A 16,374-nucleotide genomic window follows, 5' to 3' on the forward strand; every position below is an offset into this window, starting at 1 on the left:
GCACGCCTGTAGTCCCAGCTACTCGGGAGGCTGAGGCAGGAGAATCGCTCGGGAGGCAGAGCTTGCAGTGAGCCGAGATCACGCCACCACACTCCAGCCTGGTGACAGGGCAAGACTCCGTCTCAAAAAAAAAAAAAAAGATTCCAGTCGTGAAATCTTTTCGTACAGGAAAATAAAAAAGACCGCATGTCTCACAACGTGCTGTTTATGAAGTGGCCATCACGCCTCACACACTGAGGCCCCAGTGCCACCACCACCCGGATGTTAGAGAAGTGAGACGTCCGTGAGGGGCCGTGGCATCCCTTCCATCCGATCTGTAGAATTGACTGGAAGCTGTGCAGTGAGGACACAATGTTTCTTTTGAGATTCAGATGTGACCCCTGCACTGCACTCCACATGCATCATTAGCTGACGGATGAGGCCCAGCAGCGTTTTAGGGAGGCCTGGACCCCCAGTCTTGAGGTGTGTCTCAGCACGGGGCAGCTGTGTCTGAGCGGTTTATAAACTAGTTTTACACCCATGGGTCCTTCCACGTGGATTTACCCAGGACCTCAGGGTAGAGGAGAAAGAGAAGCCTTGGTTTTCTGCTGTTAGATGTTTCAGTATGAAAGTGTGACTTCCTGCCTGGAGCTCTAGAGGACCGAGAGCAGCATAGCCTGAGGGGCTGGTGGGCCGGGTGCTCAGGCGTCTCCCTGTGCTCAGTTGATGGCAGGAGTTCCAAAGCCAAAAGACTGAGGAGCATGAATCAGGACGCTGCTGCCTGTGGCACCTCCCTGGGGTCCCATGCACCCGGCGTCACCTTCACCGCGGCGCCGGGTGCATGGGACCCGGCATCCAGGAAGCTGCCAGTGGGTGCACCCAGGTGCCGTGAGGAGCCCCATGTGAGGCCATCAGAGGACACGCATGCGATGGCAGTGGCAGGGAGGCAGGCTCACTTCCCGGCCCCCCGGACGCTTGGCACCCCCACAAGGGCCTGGCCCGTGGGTTTGGACACACCCTGTCCTAGCTCCAGGCATGACTATGCCACGTGGCAGGGGCCCTGGGCTGGGCTGGCACGTGTTGCCGCATAAACCTACGAGCAGGGGCTGCCTGGGCCGGTTGCTGCTAAGACACACGCACCTCCCTGCCCTGCGTCTCTGGGTGGTGGAACGCGTCCATGGTATTCACCCAAGTACATGTAAAACCAGGCACAAAGTACCTGCTGGCTTTCAGGAGTGGGCACCTGGGTATGCCGCGTTGCAGCCACAGACACCACCACAGGGCCCGTCCCAGGAAGCTGCCTCCAGCCCCCAGACTCAGACGCAAGTGCGCCGAGCTTGCCCGGGGCTGCCGTCTCGGAGCCATCTGCCCTGTGATTCTGTGGGAGCTGGGGAACCTGAGATGTGGGTAGCCCACACCTCCCGGAGACAGAGGCACCATGGTGGGACTGGGCTCCCTGGCCGTCCTCCCGAGGCCCTTCTCCTCACAGGGGCAGGGCCGCTAGGAAAATGCCCAGCTGCACGCACCCCAGCTCCTCTCACTCATCAGGACAGCGGGCTCGGGGCTCTGTGGGCGGCTGGTCCCTCCAGTCCTCAGAGCGGCCTGTGGCTGTACCAGCAGGGAGGTTGCAGGGCTGCTGCCCTGCCAAGACTGTGGGCTGGGCCCAGGCTTACCTGCAGGGAGCAGCTGGAATGCGAGGGTGGGCCTGGGTGGGGTGCTCCAAGGCCACTTGCGGGGTGTGCTGCCTGTGCTTGTGGGAGTATGTGCGTGCGTGTGTGTGCCCGTGCGTGTGTGCCTGCGTGTGTGCGTGTATGTGCATGTGTGTGCATCCGTGTATGTGCGTGTGCATGCATGTGGATGTGTGCATGCATGTGTGTGGGTGCGCATGTGTGCATCCGTGTGTGCATGTGTCTGTGTGCGTGTGTGCGCATGTATGCGTGCATGTGTGTGCGTGCGTGTGTGTGTGCATATGTGTGTGTGGCTTTAGGGGGGCTTGTAGGGGAGGCACGTGTGGCAGAGGAGAGAGATTCAGGAAGTGACCAGTGCGTCCTCTGCCTGTCCCTGCTCAGTGACCACACTGAGCTGTGGCTTGGAATGGGGCCTTTGTCTGAGGCCCTGAGCCCACATCAGGGCTGAAGCCGCAGGCCAGCCCGGCCCCAAGGCCCATGCGGCGGGGTCTCCCTGGATGGCCTTGGACCCACCTCCTGCCCAGCCCCACCAGGAGGCCTGGCTGAGTGCCCCCCGCCACATGCAGACACACGGTTCTCATGCAGCGTCATGTCCCCAGGGTGACTGTCAGCAGCCTTTGCCTACCCTGGAGCTGACACAAACCAAAGCCTCAGTCATTTCTGGTCCTGCCTGGATCAGCGCCAGCAGGGGAAGAATGCAGGAAACCTCACGGAGAGGCGGGGGGCCGGGCGCGGTGGCTCATGCCTGTCATCCCAGCAGTGTAGGAGGCCAAGGCAGGTGGATCACTTGAGCTCAGAAGTTCGAGACCAGCCTCGGTAACATGGCGAAACCCTGTCTCTACAAAAAATACAAAAACTTGGCTGGGCGTGGTAGCACACACCTGTGGTCCCAGCTATTCAGGAGGCTGAGGTGGGAGGATCGCTTGAACTCAGGAGGTTGAGGCTGGAATGAGCTGTGATTGTGTCACTGCACTCCAGCCTGGGCAACAGAGGGAGACCCTGTCTTACACAACAAAAGCACCCTAAGGCAGTGTGACTTCCACCATCCCTGCACTTGTGCCCTGACGCAGTTCTGCCCACTTGGCACCCTGTTCCTTCGCACACACAAAACTCACTGCCCAAGAGTGGGGCACAGGGCTGGGGTGGAAGGTGCTGTCCCCCGTGTCCCACTGGTCAGCCCGTCTGCAGGCCTGCCTCCAGGGACCTCTGCTCAGCAGACCTCCAGGGCTCTGCAGAACCCTGCATGGGCTGGGTCACCCTCTCCTGGGGAGGCAGGCCTGGCTCCAGGTTCCAGGGCTGAGTCAGGGTCTGGGCCCTGTACCCCATGCCCCAGGCTCCGCCCTTTGGCTGCCAGACTGTCGGGTGAGGGCCCCTGCTGTGCAGGGCTGGTTTGCTGGGGCCCTGCAATCCCAGGCTCAGGTGAGAGCAGGAGGCTCTGTCTCAGAGCAGGTCCTGTGTGTGCAAGCAACACAGGAATCCCACATTTCCTGAGCAGACAGCCGCTTAGAGCAGGGGAGAAGGAGGAGGAGCTTGGTGACCTGCATAATAGGTCCTTCTTTTAATGGGACCCGGCGCCTGCCTCTTGGGGGTTGGGAAGGCCGTGGGACTCGGGCACCTCTCTGCATGGCCTGCAGTCTTGCCCAGGGACGGAGCTGATAGGTGAAGGCCCCGCCTCATGCCCCTTTGGCAGCTGTGCCTGATGACTACTTGCCCCAGGAGAAGAGGCCGTAGGGCCAGGGGGCCCTGAGGTGCTGGGCAGGAGCCTCACAGACCCCCGTCTGCCCGCAGCGAGGCCGTCTGGGAGAACATGGCGCGCATGTGCGTGAAGACCCAGCGACTGGACGTGGCCAAGGTGTGCCTGGGGAACATGGGCCATGCCCGCGGGGCCCGAGCGCTGCGTGAGGCGGAGCAGGAGCCGGAGCTAGAGGCCCGCGTGGCCGTGCTGGCCACACAGCTGGGCATGCTGGTGAGGGGCGCCCACCGTGGGGTGGGCGGGAAGGCACCACGCCTGCCACAGCCACAGCCCCCGGGGAAGGAGGAGGCACGCCCACCGGCCTGAGCCTGCACTGATGTGGGCAGAGCCGAGAGGCATGGCCCAAGAGAGCTGGGCAGACAGTGGCGGTGCAGGTGAGGGCGGTGGAGGCTAGGCGACCGCCGGCTCTCCAGGGTGTGTGCCTGTCAGGTGTGTGGACCTGGAACAGAGCGCCCGAGAGACCCCCAGGTCAGCAGGGCTAAGCACGGGACTTCTGAGGGGGCTGTGGGAGGTGGGGCTACCCCTTGGTGGTGCATCTCACTCTCCAGCCGTGGGACGGGGATGCCCCGTGGGTGTGTGGCGTTCGCTGTGCCCGCAGCGGCCCCGTGTGTCAGTGTGCTTGGCAGTGTGGGAAGGCGCAGTGACCGGTGTGCTGGCGTGGAACAGTGTGTTTGAAGCGTGGGTTTGCGGAGGCTGCACGACACCTGCCCGTCCTCATTCCTCAGGAGGATGCCGAGCAGCTGTACAGGAAGTGCAAGCGCCATGACCTCCTGAACAAGTTCTACCAGGCTGCGGGCCGGTGGCAGGAGGCCCTCCAGGTAGCCGAGCACCATGACCGCGTGCACCTACGCAGCACCTACCACCGCTACGCCGGGCACCTGGAGGCCAGCGCCGACTGCAGCCGGGCCCTCAGTTAGTGAGTGCGGCCCTCGCGGCCTCTTCCCTGCCTCTCTGAGCGGCCCTGGCTCGTGAGGCCTCTGTGTGTGCTGTGGTGAGGTGGCCAGAGAGGTCCTCAGAGGAGGCATCTGTCTCAGGGCGGTGGCAGCCTTCTCGGCAGGAAGCTTCTGGGAGTCTCGGAGATGTGGGGTTGCCCCTTCCATCCTGGGCCACCCAGCTTTCAAGGCAGGAGGCAGAAAGACGTCGGTCCCATTGCTGGTGTCGGTTGCTGAGCACAGATGGGTCTGGTGTCTCCTGAGGACAGACAAACCCCATGTCACCCTCTCCAGAGGAGGAGCTGCTCTTAGACCCGTTCCCAGGGTGCAGATGGGCAACCCGCCTCCCAGGCCCCCACAGTGCAGGAAGCCCCCACTGCCCCCCGGCCGCGTGTGCTCAGGCTCCGCAGAGCTGCAGGCCGGGAGCCCACACCCCGAGGGCCGCCGCTCTGATGCGTTTCACCAATGCTGCCCCTCAGGCCACCTCATTCCCGTGGGGCTGGGATGGGAGGGAACGAGGACCTCTGTCTTCTCCTCTCACAGCTATGAGAAGTCAGACACGCACCGCTTCGAGGTACCCAGGATGCTGTCGGAGGACCTGCCGTCCCTGGAGCTCTACGTGAATAAAATGAAGGATAAGTGAGTGTCCCCACTAGGGCTGGTGGGACCGCACTCCGTCCTGGAGGTTTGCAGGGAGCCCAGGGCTTGCTGAGGCGGCTCCCTTCCCGAGCTTCCTGCATGAGTGGGCAGCGTCCTCCTGTCTCCTCAGAGCCATGCCAGGGCCCTGAGCGGGGCCCTCCCTTTGGTCAGAGCCCAGGTTCCTCACTCTTGGCCCAGCCTGTTTGCAGGTCAGGTGACATACACTCTACGGGTGGCACGGGGGCGGGGTGGGGGCCGTTCTGGGTTGGAGCGGGGCTCGGATGGAGAACCCATGGCCTTGGGGCTGCCCGCAGGACCCTGTGGCAGTGGTGGGCGCAGTACCTGGAGAGCCAGGGCGAGATGGACGCCGCGCTGCACTACTACGAGCTGGCCCAGGACCACTTCTCCCTGGTCCGCATCCACTGCTTCCAGGGCAATGTCCAGAAGGTAAGAGCCCCTCAGGGGAGCCAGCCAGGTGGACACGAGGCGGACACAGGCCACCGTGTCTTGTCTTTGGGCTCTTTGTCTTTCTAGGCTGCGCAAATAGCCAACGAGACAGGAAACCTGGCAGCCGCCTACCACCTCGCCCGCGAGTACGAGAGTCAGGAGGAGGTCGGTCAGGCGGTACACTTCTACACCCGGGCACAGGCCTTCAAGAATGCCATCCGCCTGTGCAAGGTACCACGGGGCCGGGGCGGGGAGCCGGCGCTTCTCGAGGTCCCCTGAAGGGAGCTTCAAGTAGAAAAGTGGACAGAGAGAATCGTGTCAGTGATACGTGGTCCGGCTGGTGTCTGCCACTCACTGCTCACCCCGCCTGCCTCACCCGCCCACCCCTCTGCCCACCCCTGGCCACTTCCATCTGACATTGTTTGCAAAGCACTGAATTGTCCCCAGATGTTTCCCAGGCTCCAGAGCGGGTTGTGAGGCTGCTCACGGCCTATGGCCTTGCAGACGGCAGACCCTTCCTAGACAGCTGGTGGGCATTCTGCACCACACAAATGTCCCAGCCCGGGCTCTTGCTTCCAAAAGCATCTCCTGTGTCAGGTATTTCTTGCAGTGCTCTGTGAAATAGAGCCCAGAGCGTCGGAAAATCCTTGTAGACAAACCCAGTAAGTCATCAGCTCCTTAAAACCCATCACCGCAGAGATTGCTGAGCAGCATATCAAAGTGAAGGGATGGGTTCACACCCGGCCACATTCCAGAATCTCAGCGGACCCGGGTAAGCCAGGGGAGCCACTTCAGGGCCCTGCCTCCCTCCCTGCAGGAGAATGGCCTGGACGACCAGCTCCTGAACTTGGCCCTGCTGAGCTCACCCGAGGACATGATCGAGGCGGCCCGATACTACGAGGAGAAGGGCGTGCAGATGGACAGGGCGGTCATGCTGTACCACAAGGTGAGGGCCAGCCACCGGCGGGGACCTGGGGTAGGGCAGCAGGCCAGGGGGCCCTTGCCTGTGCGAGGCCTCCGGTCTCGGGCCCCCAGGCCTTGGGCAGCTGCTCAGAGCCCGCCATATCCGCAGGCTGGCCACTTCTCCAAGGCCCTGGAGCTGGCCTTTGCCACCCAGCAGTTTGCGGCCCTGCAGCTCATAGCAGAGGACCTGGATGAGACGTCAGACCCTGCACTCCTGGCCCGCTGCTCTGACTTCTTCATCGAGCACAGTCAGTACGAGAGGGCAGTGGAGCTGCTGCTGGCCGCCAGGAAGGTACGGGGCCAGGGGGCCTGGGCTCGGCTGCACGCAGGCACCATGGCTCAGGTCCCCTGTCCCCAGAGGCCGTGGGAATGGCTGCTTGCTTGGTTATGAGTTCTCGAGGGAGGCTGTGGTGGGTGCCCCCTGCACTAGGTTTCACGTACGGCACACCCAGGTGGTCCGCAAGTGTAGACTCGCCATCCTTCATGTGGGCATCTGATCATACACAGGGAATTGCACTCACCTATGGTGGGGGGGTAAAAATGCATAGAACACAAAATTTACCATCTTAGCCTTTTTTTTTTTTTTTTTTTGAGACAGGGTCTCACTCTGTTGCCCAGGCTGCATTGTGGTGGTGCCATCTTGGTTCACTGCAGCCTCAACTTCCCAGGCTCAAGCAACCCTCCTTCCTCCTGAGTAGCTGGGAATACAGGTGTGTGCCACCATCCCCAGCTAATTTTTTAAATTTTTTTTCATAGACTCAGGGTCTTGCTATGTTGCTCAGATTGGTCTTGAACTCCTGGGCTCAAGCAGTCCTCCTGCCTCAGCCTCCCAAAGCACTGGGACTATAGATGTGAGCCCTGTGAGTGGCCAGGAACAGTTTATTCAAATGGAAATATGGGTGGTTCCCAAATATAAAATGCTTAGCTTTATTCACGATAGAAATACAGATCAAAATTCACGGAGATGCCATTTTTTACTGGGCTACTAAGGGTGAAAAGGTGAGAAAACCCACTGGATTATCATGGGAAGCAGATATACCCAGGCCCTGTGGAACGCAGCAGGCAGAACCCATCATAACACAAGGTCTCCCTTGTCCCAGCCTCGCCTTCCCTGGGGAGTTCATCCTGACAGACACACTGACGCACATGTGAGTGGTGTGTGCACAGGGCAGGCTCCACAGAGGGTTCACACAGCAAGGACACCGGCCCTCGTGTCTGTCACCAGGACGGTTGAATCCCCAGGGGGCTTCCTCAGCAGTGTGGACGTCTACGCAGCAGAGAGCGTGTGGCAGCCCCCAGCGTACTGAGATGGAAACACCTCCAAGGCAGAATTCTTTTTCTTCTTAGACATACTATTTTTCTTTTTTCTTTTTTTTTTTTGAGACGGAGTCTCGCTCTGTCACCAGGCTGGAGTGCAGTGGCGTGATCTTGGCACACTGCAGCCTCTACTTCCTGGGTTCAAGCGATTCTCCTGCTTCAGCCTCCCAAGTAGTGGGGACTACAGGTGCCTGCCACCACACCCAGCTAATTTTTGTGTTTTAGTAGAGACGGGGTTCCACCATGTTGGCCAGGATAGTCTCGATCTCTTGACCTCGTGATCCGCCCGCCTCGGCCTCCCAAAGTGCTGGGATTACAGGTGTGAGCCACCACGCTCAGCCATATTCTTTTTTTAATATATATATATAAATGTGTTATTACTTCATATATACTTGTGGGTTATTACTGTTTTTTTTCTTGTGGAGATGGGGGTCTCGCTATGTTGCCCAAGCTGGCCTCAAACTCCTGGGCCCAAGTGATCCTCTCACCTTGGCCTCCCGAAGTGCTGGAATTACAGGCGTGAGCCAACACGCCTGGCCTAAGACATATTCTCAGGTGAAGAATATAAAATTTTTCTTAAAATGAGGGCTGGGTGTGGTGGCTCACGCCTGTAATCCCAGCACTTTGGGAGGCTGAGGTGGGTGGATCACCTGAGGTCAGTAGTTTGAGCCCAGCCTGACCAACAGGGAGAAACCCTGTCTCTACTAAAAAAATTATAAAATTAGCTGAGCATGGTGGCAGGCACCTGTAATCCCAGCTACTTGGGAGGCTGAGGCAGGAGAATGGCTTGAACCCGGGAGGTGGAGGTTGCAGTGAGCCGAGATTGCGCCACTGCACTCCAGCCTAGGCAATAAGAGTGAAACCCCATCTCAGAAAAAAATATATATATTTCTTAAAATGTTAGGAAAATCAGGCCGGCGCAGTGGCTTGTGCCTGCAATCCCAGCACTTTGGGAGGCTAAGGCAGGAGGACTGCTTGAGCCCGGGAGTTCAAGACCAGCCTGGGCAACATAGCAAAACCCGGTCTCTACTGAAAATACAAAAACTGAGGTGGGAAGATCACCTGATCCTGGGGAGGTGGAGGCTGCCATGATGGCACCACTGCACTGCAGCCTGGGGGACAGAGTGAGACCCTGTTTCAAAAATTTAATTTTAAAAATTCAGAATTATAGAAGAAAATTACCAGTTTCCTTTTCTCCCAAACATAATATTCTCTTAAGCATATATCACTTGAGACTATTGTTTCCTTCCTTCCATTCTGCAATGTTAACAGTGTGAGAAAGTAACGTGAATGACTGTAGGTCGGTGAGGCAGGGGAGACACCCTTGTCCCCTCCATACCCACCCCAGCTAGACAGAGGCCGCCGCTGAGCCGAGGGGCCTGGTTTCCTCCGAAGCGGTGGCAGATGAGGGGCACACCTCGGTTCCCGGCCCCTCGGCAGCCGCGTCCCGTTTCTGCACCTTTGCAGTATCAGGAAGCCCTGCAGCTGTGCCTGGAGCAGAACGTGAGCGTCACCGCGGAGATGGCGGAAAAGATGACCGTGGCCAAGGACTCCTCGGACCTGCCTGAGGAGTCGCGGCGGGAGCTGCTGGAGCAGATAGCAAACTGCTGCATGCGCCAGGGCAGCTACCACCTGGCCACCAAGAAGTACACGCAGGCCGGCAACAGGCTGAAGGTGAGCGCCGGCCCCTCTCCCGGCCCCAGCCCGCGGCTGCCTCACAAGCAGTTAGGCTGCGGGCCCCCTGCATGCGTCTCCATTTGCCTTCGTGATTACCCCGAGCTAGGGCTGAGCCTTTCTGTCCAGGAAGAGCACAACCACTAAGATCTGTCTCTACCGGGAAGCCCTGAGCCCCTCTTCTTGTGAGAGCTCCTGCTCGGGGTCCCAGCCCCTGCTTCCCTGAGCCCCGCTGTCTCTCTGCCTAGGCCATGAGGGCGCTGCTCAAATCCGGAGACACAGAGAAAATCACGTTCTTCGCGAGCGTGTCCAGGCAGAAGGAAATCTACATCATGGCTGCTAACTACCTGCAGTCCCTGGACTGGCGGAAGGAGCCAGAGATCATGAAGAACATCATCAGCTTCTACACCAAGGGGCAGGCCCTGGACCTCCTGGCCGGCTTTTATGACGCTTGTGCCCAGGTGCAGGCCCTCCCTGGGATGCCAGCGGGGCCCCGGGGAGGGCTGTGGAGCCCAGCAGGTCTTGACGGGTCTCATCTGTACAGGTGGAGATCGATGAATACCAGAACTACGACAAAGCCCATGGGGCACTGACTGAGGCCTACAAGTGCCTGGCCAAGGCCAAGGCCAAGAGCCCCCTGGACCAGGAGACCAGGCTGGCGCAGCTGCAGAGCAGGATAGCACTGGTGAAGAGGTTCATCCAGGCCCGCAGGTGCGCCCCCGGGGCCAGCAGGGACAGGCCGGGGCAGATGTGACTACAGGGCCGGGGCTGACCATGAGAAACCCCAGCCAGCAAAGGGGCAGGACAGCAGACGGGAGCTCACTCGGGACAGCGCTGCTGCTGAAGACACACCCCACCTCCTCCTGGGATCCCTCAGAACCCGGGCACAGCCTCGGGAAGGCGTTCTGAAAACACAGAGACGCTGATAGAGAAACCTGCTGGGGGAGTGGGTGGAGGAGGCAGATCTGGAGCAGGAGAGGGTGTGTCTGGGGAGCCATAGACCTGCTTAAGGTGTGCAGGGGCCGGGCAGGGGAGTCCTGAGTGAGCGCCACTGTGTGACTGGGGTGGGGGGACCATGGTGACCAGCGGGCTCATGCCTCTCCACAGGTCAACTGCCACCAGCTCCAAGCTTGTGGAGAGGAGACCCACGCAGCCGATCGTCTCGGTTTTCAGGAGAGGCCGAGATTCTAAGTTTATTTGAACACCTCCCCGTCTTTATTATGGGCAGGTGACAGCTTTTCAGAGAGCTGCTGTGTGGACCGCACGGTGGGCATTCGCCTGCGCACGTCAGGGCCCAACTTCTGTCTCAGCTGGCAAAGGCGTTTTCCTTATCTGAGCACCTTTTCCAAAACAAGAGTTCCAGAAGTACTTTGAACAATGTCGTACAAAGCGGTGCCCCTTGGAAGGGCACGGTCCTCCTGCGCGTGTCGATTCTGGGGTATCAGCGTCTCACAGATGTCTGCTGAGCTGAGGCCACAGGGCAGGAGCGGAGGAGAATCGATAGCAGCTGGTTGTCAGGGATAGCACAGGACGTGGGTGGAGGGGAGACGACGTGTGAGGGCCAGGGTGGGCAGCCTTCCACGGGCCAGGGGTCAGAGGGCAGGCCAGGGGTCAGAGGGCAGGCCAGGCGCCTGTCTGGAATGGCCGAGTCAGTGGGTGGCCAGATGGGCCCTGGACCCTCCTGACATGGGAGCCTGAGCTCCACACGGCCCCGGACCACGTTGTGTTCCAGCAGGCTCACCTCCCTGGTGTCGCCCCAGCTCACAGGCCACACACCCTGCTCTGCCACAGACCCTCACGCCAGGTCACACACGCAGCCTGTGTGCGGGCAGCCTCTCTGCTTGGAGGGTTCTTCCCAGCGGCCTCGGGCAAGGGGTGCCGTGTGCCTCTCCATCCACATGCACCACATCCCCTCCGGGTCACACTTGGCCCAGAGGTTTCTAGTTCCATAGAGCAGGAACTAGGGGTCCGAAGTCTTTGGTCTTCAGTCCAAGCATAGGACCCAGCATTCAAGTGATCAGTAAGAGTGTTAAATGGATGAGTTAATTTATGAATGAACAAATTAAGGAATTAATGAATGAATTAACTTCATAGAAAGTTTCCTCCTGCCGTTCCGGAGAGCTCCTCTTACAGGCCGAGAGTCTCCTCTGGCCTCTGATAGCAGTAGGTGTTCAGGGCTTGGGGCGCAGTCCTCATTTCTGCTCTCGGCAGGACATACAAGGAGGACCCCAAGGAGTCCATCAAGCAGTGTGAGCTGCTCCTGGAGGAACCAGACCTGGACAGCACCATCCGCATCGGGGACGTCTATGGCTTCCTGGTGGAGCACTACGCGCGGAAGGAGGAGTACCAGACGGTGAGGCCCGAGGGCTGCCCACTGGCAGCATCCCGCTGCGCAAGGCTCCTGACATGAAGGCTTAAGAGCTCAAATTGAGGCTGTGCGTGGTGGCTCACTCCTGTAATCCCAGCACTTTGGGAGGCTGAGGCAGGAGAATGACTTGGGCCCAGGAGTTCAAGAGCAGCCTGGGCAACATGGTAAAACCCCATCTCTACAAAAAAGGAAAAAATTAGCCAGGCATGGTGGCTCACACCTGGGGTCCCAGCTGCTTGGGAGGCTGAGGTGGGAGGATCACTTGAGCCCAGGAGGTTAAGGCTGCAGTGAGATCTGATGGCGCCACTGCACTCCAGCCTGGGTGACAGAGCGAGACCCTGTCTCAAAAGAAAAAAAAAATCTGTCGGTAGCAAAAAGTAACAGTCTGACGCTGTTACTGGCTGTTACTAGCAGTGTCACAGGGAAGCCACAGACTGACTTTGTTTGTGAAGAAATGTCTGCATGTGCCCAAGTCTGAATAACCACGATTTCTTTTTCAGGGATTTTTACAAAAAAAGAAAATGGTGTTCCATTTTTTAGTCGCTTTGTTATTTTTTAATTTTAGAGACAGCATATAGTCACTTTAAAGTGACTAGCTAATAACTTACTTAGCTGCAGTGTTTTAGTGTTTTTCCTCATCTTCACCAACATTTGATCATTCCTTCTAATTCTAGCTGTCCTAGAGGGTGAATGGTACCTCGCTGTGGTTTAAATTTACATTTTCTGGATGAGTAGTGATGTGGAGTTCCTTCTCATGTGCTTATGATTCATATACACATCTTCTGTGAAGCCTTCAAGTCTTCTCTCATCATTTTATTGGGTTTTCTTTTTTTTTTTTTTTTTTGAGATGGAGTCTCACTGTGTCACACAGGCTGAAGTGCAGTGGTGTGATCTCGGCTCACTGCAAGCTCTGCCTCCCGGGTTCAAGCGATTCTCCTGCCTCAGCCTCCCGAGTAGCTGGGACTACAGGTGTGCGTCAGCATGCCTATAGAGATGGGGTTTCACCATGTTGGCCAGGCTGGTCTTGAACTCCTGACTTCAAGTGATCCACCTGCCTCTACCTCCCAAAGTGCTGGGATTACAGGCATGAGCCACCGTGCACAGCCGAAGTTCCCTTCTATTCCTTTTTTCCTCTGCTTCTGAAATTCCAATGACTTGTGTATACAGTACCATCCTCTAGCTCAACTGATGCTCTTCTTTTCTCCCCCAAGGATTTTTTCTGTTTTTCATTTTAGGGATTTGCCATTCCTGTTGCTTCAAGTTTACCAGCTTTCCTCCTGCAGTGTCTCACTCTGATGCTAGTCCCATCCATCTTTTTAATGTCAGTTTTCTACCAGTCAACTTTTTCTACCAGTTTTTATTATTGTTCCTTTGAACCTTCTTTCCTGCCTTCTTTTTAGTTGATTTTTTTTTTTTTTGAGATGGAGTCTCACTCTGTCGCCCAGCCTGGAGTGCAGTGGCGCAATCTCGGCTCACTGCAAGCTCTGCCACCTGGGTTCACGCCGTTCTCCTACCTCAGCCTCCCAAGTAGCTGGGACTACAGGCACCCGCCACCACGCCCGGCTAATTTTTTTGTATTTTTAGTAGAGACGGGGTTTCACCGTGTTAGCCAGGATGGCCTCAATCTCCTGACCTCATGATCTGCCCACCTCGGCCTCCCAAAGTGCTGGGATTACAGGCGTGAGCCACCGCACCTGGCCTTGGTTGAATATTTTTTACAATTTCATTTTAGCTATCAGCTTTTTATCTCTAATTTTCACTTCTTTCCCCATATCTTTCATGTCTCTATTATGCTTACTCTTAGCTCTACCTTCTTGAGCATATGAAGCACATTTATAATAGTGGTTTTAACATCCTTGTCTCCTAACTCAATCTGTGTCATTTCTGGATCTGTTTCTGTTGATTGATTCTTATTATTATGGTTCATATTTTCTGCCTCTTTGGATGTTTGATCGTTTATTATTGGATTCCAGACATTGTGAGTGTTTTAGGTTGTTGGGTGATGGAGTCTCTCTCTCTCTTTCAACCTTTCTGTCTCTCTCTCTCTCAGTGTGTGTGTGTGTGTGTGTGTGTGTGTGTGTGTGTGTGTGTGTTCTTTTAAATATTTTTGAACTTTGTTCTGGAACAAGGTTAAGTTACTTGGGAATAATGTGATCATCTTGCAGCTTGCTTCTTAGCTTTGTTAGTGGGGTCTAGAACAGCCTTGAGTCTAGTGCTAATTTCGTCCCACTATCCAGGCAATACCCTTGTGAGGTCTCTGCTCTTCTCACTGACTCCTGTATTGGGAGGTCTTTCCACTCTGGCTGCTGGGAGTGCAAACAATTCCTGGCCATGTGTGATGACTCACTCTCCGGCCATGTGTGATCACTTACTCTCCGGCCATGTGTGATCACTCTCCGGCCATGTGTGATCACTCACTCTCTGGCCATGTGTGATCACTGTCTGGCCATGTGTGATCACTCACTCTCTGGCCATGTGTGATCACTGTCTGGCCATGTGTGATCACTGTCTGGCCATGTGTGATCACTCACTCTCTGGCCATGTGTGATCACTCACTCCCCAGCCATGTGTGATCACTCCCCGGCCATGTGTGGTCACTCTCTGGCCATGTGTGATCACTCACTCTCTGGCCATGTGTGATCACTCACTCTCCGGCCATGTGTGGTCACTCTCTGGCCATGTGTGATCACTCACTCTCTGGCCATGTGTGATCACTCACTCTCTGGCCATGTGTGATCACTGTCTGGCCATGTGTGATCACTCACTTTCTGGCCATGTGTGATCACTCACTTTCTGGCCATGTGTGGTCACTCTCTGGCCATGTGTGATCACTCACTCTCTGGCCATGTGTGATCACTCACTTTCTGGCCATGTGTGATCACTCACTCTCTGGCCATGTGTGATCACTCTCTGGGGATTGTTCTACCTGATTATTTCCTGTGGTCTTTCCCTGGCCTCTGTTACTTTCTTCACATACATGCACTATTCAGCACTCAGATGAAGACACGGATAGAACCCTCTGCAGGACTCTGAAGTGCTCTGTCTCTATTTTCTCCTGTCCAGTACTGTATCCCACAAGTTCTAGCCACCTGGGCCTCCTCAAACTATGAACTTTCTTCTCAGCATAGGCAGACTGCTGGCTCTGTTACCCTCTTCCTGCACTGAGGCCTGAAAACTCTCAAGGCAGTAAGCTGGGAAACTGAATTTATCTTTGTGAAATGTCCCCTTGATCTCCGGCAATACTGTCTTGAGGTATACGAAATCTAACACTGGTATAGCTAGTCCTGCTGTCTCATGCTGTGTTGTATAGTGTATCTTTTTCCTACCTTTTACCTTCTGCCTATCTGTGTCATAGTATTTAAAGTATATTGCTAATAGCATCTAGTTGAGTTTTGCTAGATTTCTGATAATCTTTGCCTTTTAATTGGAATGTTTTGTCCATTTACAGTTAATATAATTAATATGGCTTGATTTCAGGCTACCATTTTTGTTTGGTTTGTCCTACCAGTTTTATTATTGCTTCTTTGAACCTTCTTTCCTGCCATCTTTTAAGTTAGTTGAATATTTTTTACAATTTCATTTTAGCTATCAGCTTTTTATCTCTACTCCTCTCTTTGCATTGTATTTCTAGTGTTTGCCCTGGAGATTACCATAAACATACTTATCACATTAGAGTTAGCAGGTAGGTCCATTTACCCACCCACGTCCCTACCTGTATTTGTCATATGTATAACATTTACATGTATTATAAACACAATATAGTGTTATAATTGTTGCTTTCAACAGTCATATGTATTTTAAAGAAATTAAAAGGAAAGAAATAGTCTTTTACATTTACCTACATATTTACCATTTCTAGTGTTCTTTTTTTTTTTTTTTTTTTGAGATGGAGTTTCGTTCTTTGTTGCCCAGGCTGGAGTGCAGTGGCGTAATCTCAGCAAGCTGAGATCACCTGAGATCACCTCCACCTCCCAGGTTCAAGTGATTCTCCTGCCTCAGCCTCCCGAGTAGCTGGGATTACAGGCATGCACCACCACGCATGGCTAATTTTGTATTTTTAGGGGAGACGGAGTTTCTCCATGTTGGTCAGGCTGGTCTCGAACTCCTGACCTCAGGTGACCCACCTGCCTCGGCCTCCCAAAGCACCATTTCTGGTGTTCTTACTTCTTCCCAATGATTCAGATTTGCATGCGGTGTCATTCCTCTTCAGCCTGAGCTCCCTTTAACATTTCTTCAAGTTCAGATCTCCTGATGATGAATTTTCTTACTTTTCATTAATCTGAAATGTATTTATTTTGCCTGTATTCTTTAAGGTTGTTCTCATCAGATAAAGAATCCTGAGGCCAGGCATGGTGGCTCATGCCTGTAATCTCAGCACTTTGGGAGGCCAAGGTGGGAGGATTTCTTGAGGCCAGGAGTTCAAGTCCAGCCTCGGCAACAAGTGAGACCCCACCTCTGAAAAAAACAGCAAGGCATGGTGGCATGCACCTGCAGTCTTAGCTGCTTGGGAGGCTGAGGTGGGAGGACTGCTTGAGCCCAGGAGGTTGAGTCTGCAGTGAGCTGTGATAGCACCACTGCACTCCAGCCTGGCTGACAGAGCAAGATCCTGATTCA

The 16,374-nt window shown here is 55.6% G+C and overlaps 1 protein-coding gene across 2 annotated transcripts in view; it reads left to right on the top strand.

The window, feature by feature from the left end:
- The window catches only part of IFT140 (intraflagellar transport 140), a 99,193-nt gene that overhangs the window by 77,818 nt on the left and 5,001 nt on the right, over positions 1-16,374 (top strand). For both annotated transcript variants that reach the window (XM_032144543.2, XM_032144544.2), the window contains 11 exons: positions 3,456-3,633; positions 4,146-4,336; positions 4,896-4,991; positions 5,306-5,438; positions 5,526-5,669; positions 6,256-6,384; positions 6,511-6,693; positions 9,186-9,392; positions 9,641-9,853; positions 9,937-10,103; positions 11,604-11,745. In XM_032144543.2, the coding sequence (XP_032000434.1) occupies positions 3,456-3,633; positions 4,146-4,336; positions 4,896-4,991; positions 5,306-5,438; positions 5,526-5,669; positions 6,256-6,384; positions 6,511-6,693; positions 9,186-9,392; positions 9,641-9,853; positions 9,937-10,103; positions 11,604-11,745 (1,783 nt within the window). The remainder of the gene's footprint in view (positions 1-3,455; positions 3,634-4,145; positions 4,337-4,895; positions 4,992-5,305; positions 5,439-5,525; positions 5,670-6,255; positions 6,385-6,510; positions 6,694-9,185; positions 9,393-9,640; positions 9,854-9,936; positions 10,104-11,603; positions 11,746-16,374) is intronic.

This window comes from Hylobates moloch, unplaced genomic scaffold (assembly GCF_009828535.3).
Source record: "Hylobates moloch isolate HMO894 unplaced genomic scaffold, HMol_V3 SCAFFOLD_23, whole genome shotgun sequence".
NCBI classification, from domain to species: domain Eukaryota; kingdom Metazoa; phylum Chordata; class Mammalia; order Primates; family Hylobatidae; genus Hylobates; species Hylobates moloch.